The following is a 5,695-nucleotide window of genomic DNA, read 5'->3' on the forward strand; positions in this document are numbered from 1 at the left end:
CTCATGACCATGGGACTAGGCCCTCATTCTGATCTCCTTTCACAGGGGAATGGCCAGAGGCTGCAGGCTAGGGTCATTCTGGGCCTCTAGAGGTGGGCTAGCCTCCTGGGGGGTAACGACTGGGTCCATCTAGGGAAGGAAGCAAGCATACCCCTTACCCTATGCCTCCTACCCCACCATTCATTCCCAGTTACACCCTGCTCAGCCTGAACCCCAACCTGAACACCAGGGGGCTGGCGAGAATTAATTTCAGGGCTTCCCAAAAAGCATGTTTTTCAGTCAAGAAGAATGTTTAAAATGCATGTTTCAGGGGCTGGGTATGGAGAAGGAAATGGCAATCTACTCCAGTATTCTTGCCTGGAGAATCCCATGGATGGAGGAGCCTGGTAGGCTGCAGTCCATAGGGTTGCTAAGAGTCGGACATGACTGAGCGACTTCACTTTCACCTTTCACTTTCATGCATTGGAGAAGGAGATGGCAACCCACTCCAGTGTTCTTGCCTGGAGACTCCCAGGGACGGGGGAGCCTGGTGGGCTGCCATCTATGGGGTCACACAGAGTCGGACATGACTGAAGCAACTTAGCAGCAGCAGCAGGGATTGGGGGAGTGGGGAAATGAGTAGTTGATGTTTAATAGCTAGAGTTTTAGTTTTGCAAGATAAAGAGAGTTCTGGAAATTGGTTGCACAACAGTGTGAAAGTACTTAATGCCAAACTGTACACAGAAAGACAGTTAAGATGGTAAGTTTTATGTTATGTGTAGTTTACCACAATTTAAAAAAAAAGAACCTTTCAAGTGAAACCATTACAAGATGATGGTAGGCGGTACAGAGGGTGACAGGAGTCCAAGGTGCCACTTTTAAAGACACCAGTCTCAGCTACCCTCCCAGTATACTTGGCAGGAAGGGGACTGGAAGATGAACAGAAGAAAGTCCAGACACAGACAGTGGGGGGACATGCCCCAGCCATGGGACCCCAGATCCCATTTGCAGTCATTTGTTCCAGAAAGAAATTGCATGGAGTTGGGGAGGAGACAGAGGGGGCAATATGCTAAAGTTTATCAAGTGTCTGCTTCTATAGAACAGAAGCTTCCACATCTGTTATATCACTTAATGCTTACAGCCCAAAACGTCAGCTTCATTAGCTTCGTGTCATAGCTGAAGAAACCAAGGCCTGGAGGATGTGGTATCACCAATTGAGCCTACCACCAAATGTCACTGGTTCCGAGATGTCCCCAATCCTCTCCTGGTTGATACTGTGAGGCGAGAGTATGACTTTTCTGGAATCAGGTAAGACCATGAAAGACAAAGACTCACCCACATACTCATCCATGTTGAAAGTCTTCACATATTTGAAGGACAGGTCTCCATTCTTATAGTATTCAATCAGTTTCTTGTAGCAGCCAAGTGGGGTGCTCCCTGCAAGAGAGGCCACAGCAATGAATTCCCTTCATTGCCCCAGAGGGCAACCAGGAATGAATCAGGGATGCTTCATTAGGAATACCTGTCAGATCTGAAGTCCTACCCAATGCTCAATCCCAACTGCCATCCATTAAGTTGCTGGTTTAATAACCTATTTTCCCCCTAGACTGCAAGCTCCAGGAGGGCAGGGCTATGTTTGTCTTGTTCACTGCTGAATCCCTAGCACTTAAAGCACTGACGATTGAAATGACTGTGATTAGCACCTGAGTGAATGTCAGACTTAATTGCCAACACGATATTCCCTGAGCAACCAGTATGTGAGAGGTACATTATGGGCATGCGGAGAAGTGACAGACTCAGCAGCCACCCTGGAGGAGCTCACTGTCTAGAAGAGGGGACACATTACACCACGTAATGTCAGCTGTGGTACAGGCTAGCCTGTGGGTTTGGGGAGACTTCCCCTTGGAGCAGCAAACTCTTGAGTGCAGTCTCATTAAAAAGTCATAAACCCATAAAGAGGCAAGAGGACTACTGTAGATTAAGAAACTAGATATGCATGAAGTCTGACTGGACATTGGATTAATTTTTTAAAAACTACAAATAATAAATGAACAATTAGAGGGGAAATTAATATAGTTTGTATTAGATGATATTGTGAAATGATTTTTAATTCCCCTAGGTATGACAGTAGTATTGTGGTTATATAAGAGAATGTCTTTATTCTGAGGAGTTATGTGCTAAAGGGCTTAGAGGTAAAAGACTTAGAGGATCTCTGGACCTTTCAAGTGGCTTATAAGGAGTGTGTGTGTATGTATAGACAGAACATGAGCCACAAGATATGAAAGTAAATATGCAAAATGTTAACTGGTGAATCCAGATAAACGGTACCTATTCTTTCAGCTTTTTTGAATATGTGAAACTGCTAAAAATAAAAAGATGGAAAGAAAAAAGCCCCACCCAAACCAAGTCATTCTTTTCATAACCCACTAATGGCTTCTGAATAATACCCAGTCCTAACACAGGCTCTGTATAACCTGGCCCCTGGCTGCCTTCCGCCCGCCTCAGGAATCCTGCTTCAAGCAGTTTCACCTCAGGGCCTTTGCACATGGGGTTTGTTCCCTTTGCCAACATTGCTACCCTACCAGTATCTACACAGCCAACTCACCTCTTTAGGGCCTTTACTCAGAGACTTTCCCTGTCCCCATATCCAACACTAACTCCCACCCCTTCCTTAGGGAACTTCCCACATTCCCTATCACTTGCCCTGCTTCATTTTCTCCTTCCCTCTTATCACCATCCAGTCTACTCTGTATTTTGCTAATTCACTTGTTTATGATCTGTTTCTCCCACTATAAGCTTTAGGAAGGCAGGAATTTGTGTTCTTTTTATTCATTGCTGTATCTCTAGCATTGAAAACAGTTTGGCATATAGCAGGTATTCGAAAAATATCTGCTGAATGAATGGCAGCAGCCCCATTCACACAAAATAACCAGCTTGTCTCTGTGACATGGTCTTAGCTATGCCTGAGCTACACAGCTTCCCTGTCCTCCCCCTGAATTTTGTCATGTACATTTTCCAAACTTCTAGCCTTCCCATCAATCCTGTGTGTTGTTGTTGATCAGGCACTAAGTTGTGTCTGACTCTTCACGACCCCATGGACTGTAGCACACCAGCCTCCTCTGTCCTCCACTATCTATTGAAGTTTGCTCAAATTCATGTCCATCGAGTCAGTGATGCTATCTAACCATCTCATCCTCTGACACCCTCTTCTCCTTTTGCCTTCAATCTTTCCCAGCATCAGGGTCTTTTCCAATGAGTCAGTTCTTTGAATCAGATGGCCAAAGTACTGGAGCTTCAGCTTCAGCATCAGTCCTTCAGTGACTATTCAGGGTTGATTTCCTTTAGGATTGACTGGTTTGATCCTGTTGAGCTCCCCAATATCTAGCCAATAAATTCCTTTTCTTCTTAAATTAGCCAGAGTAGGTTTTGGTAGCTTCCACCCAAAACCCGGACTGGTGCTTCATCTAACAGGAGTATTCCAAGGAACCCACATGGAAATGCTGTGCTGGTTCAAGTGTGATAGTAAAGAAGGGGCCAGGTCTTCGACAGCCCTAATACCACTCTGAGGGCGCTGGATCTATTTTGCAAATGACGCAGCAATGGGGAGGGGTTTCAGTAGAAGCCCAGACTCCAGCCTAGTCTGGCTGTACAGTTAGAAAACAGGATGTTAGTGCAGCCCCGTCCTAGTCTGAGATGTTAGTGGTTTCACAGGCACCTGCATATACTCTTCCCACAAACCTCTTGAGCAGAGATGGGGAAACTTCAGCCCACAGGCCAGATCTAGCGTACTGCCTGTTTTTGTAGCATTCATAAATTAAAGGACAGTTTAAAAAACAAAAGAATATTGTGACATATGAAAATTATATAAGCTCAAACTTCAGTGTTGGTAAAGTTTCACTGGCAGACAGCATGCTCATTTATGTATTGTCTAGGACTGTTTTTGAGCTACAAGGACAGAGTTAAGTGATTGCAATCACTGGTTATATGGCCAGTGAAGTGTAAAATATTTATTATTTGGCTGTATATAGAAAAAGCTTGAAGACTCAACCAGTAGTATATGGGCCACTGAGGCAAATCCACCCCATCTCTGAAATCAGAACATTTGCCTTGACGAGCTAGAATCAAAATATCCTCCAATAAAGGCAGCATTCTGATTTTTTCCCCAAAGAAATTGGGACTGTTTTTCACTTAGGTTCTATGTTTAATTAAGTCTTACAGAAATTGCTTTGAGTGACTCAGTTCTCCCAAAGACGATGCTTAGTTATTAGCACTATAGGTGCAGAGAAGAGAAATTACTTCATTACATAAAATGTATGTCTTAAGGTATTTGGACTTAATTCTGTTAAGGACACTTGGCTCCCAGGGCTGACTTAGAATATAGCCTAAAAATCAAAGTTTTTCGTGCCTAACCAAGATCCCTTCTACTCCAGGATTCTTCAGGAGCAGGCAGCAACAAAACAATCCCCAGAGGAAGCTTAGCTGCTGCTAAGTTGCTTCAGTCGTGTCCGACTCTGTGCGACCCAGACGCACATAGACGGCAGCCCACCAGGCTCCTCCATCCATGGGATTTTCCAGACAAGAGTACTGGAGTGGGGTGCCATTGCCTTCTCCGCCAGAGGAAGCTAGGTCCTCTGTTTTGTATGCCCAGGGCGCAGGGGAGTTGTTCATTCATAGGGGCAGTACCTTAGAGCCCTCCTTGCAGTTCCTTGTCTGAATGAGCCTACCTACCTGGACCCTTGAGAGCCCCTAATGCCTTTGCCCACTCTCCCCATCCCACAACGCACCAGTAGGGAGCCCCAGGGTGAAGTACTTGTCTGGCCCTGGGTTAAACTGGATGATGCGGTTCCTGATGTATTTGGCCGCCCACTCACTGGCCTGAGAATAGTGGTCCAGGATGATGAGCTTCATCGTGTCCTGCAGAGGCAGGTGACAGAAACAATTATTAGTAAGACATAAGGAGAAAGGGGTGGAGGTGGTTGTGATGGAGGGGTAAGCCCCTTTCTCTAGGCTGAGCCAGGAAGAGGAAGGCTTTTTCAGTTCACAGGAATATCAAAAAGCTGGGCCAAGTGCCTCCACCACCCAGCAGGAGGCGCTGCTGCGGGACAGACCTGGGGTCCAATCTCGGTTCCTCTATTTATCACTGCAGGACCTTGGTTAAGGATCCAAGTTCTTTGAGCCTGTTTTCTCTTAACTTGAATATGGGGACAACAGCACCTACCTGAGAGATTTCATGATGGTGAATATTAAATGAGAAAATGCCTGTAAAGCACATAGTATTCAACATCATATGTTGACTAGTATCTTGTAGCTCGACCCAGGCCCCTGTTCCCTTTCTTGACGACCCTCACCTGGCTAGATGCTATGCTCTACCCTTGAACAACTCCTCACTAAACAGGTCATGGGATCATCTTGGATCACTAGGGTAGGTGACGGACTGGAGAGGTGTGTTCTCTTTCAGTACCAGAGAGGGGTGTTCCTACGGGCCGGCCTTGCTTTGTGAATCCTGTTTCCACCAAAGAACACCGGGTAAAGGCAATCGCTCAGGAATTAGGGCGTCTACTCCTCCCCCAGCTGCGGTCAAATCAGAGTGGAAAGGCCCGAGGCTGAGGTGGCTGGGTCTGCGATTCATGGGGTTTCCCCCCCACCCCAATGGCAATCCCATCGCCCTCCCAGGGAGGAGGTCCAAGCAGATTGCTGGGAATCCCGGCCCCGGGAG

The 5,695-nt window shown here is 46.2% G+C and overlaps 1 protein-coding gene across 1 annotated transcript in view; it reads right to left on the reverse strand.

Annotated features, from left to right (window-relative positions):
* Positions 1-5,695, reverse strand: part of GNPDA1 (glucosamine-6-phosphate deaminase 1) — an 11,498-nt gene that overhangs the window by 5,552 nt on the left and 251 nt on the right. The window contains exons 2-3 of the mRNA XM_010850419.1: positions 4,764-4,893; positions 1,315-1,416 (exon numbers count right to left, since the gene is read on the reverse strand). Of these exons, the coding sequence (XP_010848721.1) occupies positions 1,315-1,416; positions 4,764-4,887 (226 nt within the window). The 5' untranslated portion in view covers positions 4,888-4,893. The remainder of the gene's footprint in view (positions 1-1,314; positions 1,417-4,763; positions 4,894-5,695) is intronic.

Source organism: Bison bison, unplaced genomic scaffold, assembly GCF_000754665.1.
Source record: "Bison bison bison isolate TAMUID 2011002044 unplaced genomic scaffold, Bison_UMD1.0 scf7180017864291, whole genome shotgun sequence".
Taxonomy (NCBI): Eukaryota; Metazoa; Chordata; class Mammalia; order Artiodactyla; family Bovidae; genus Bison; species Bison bison.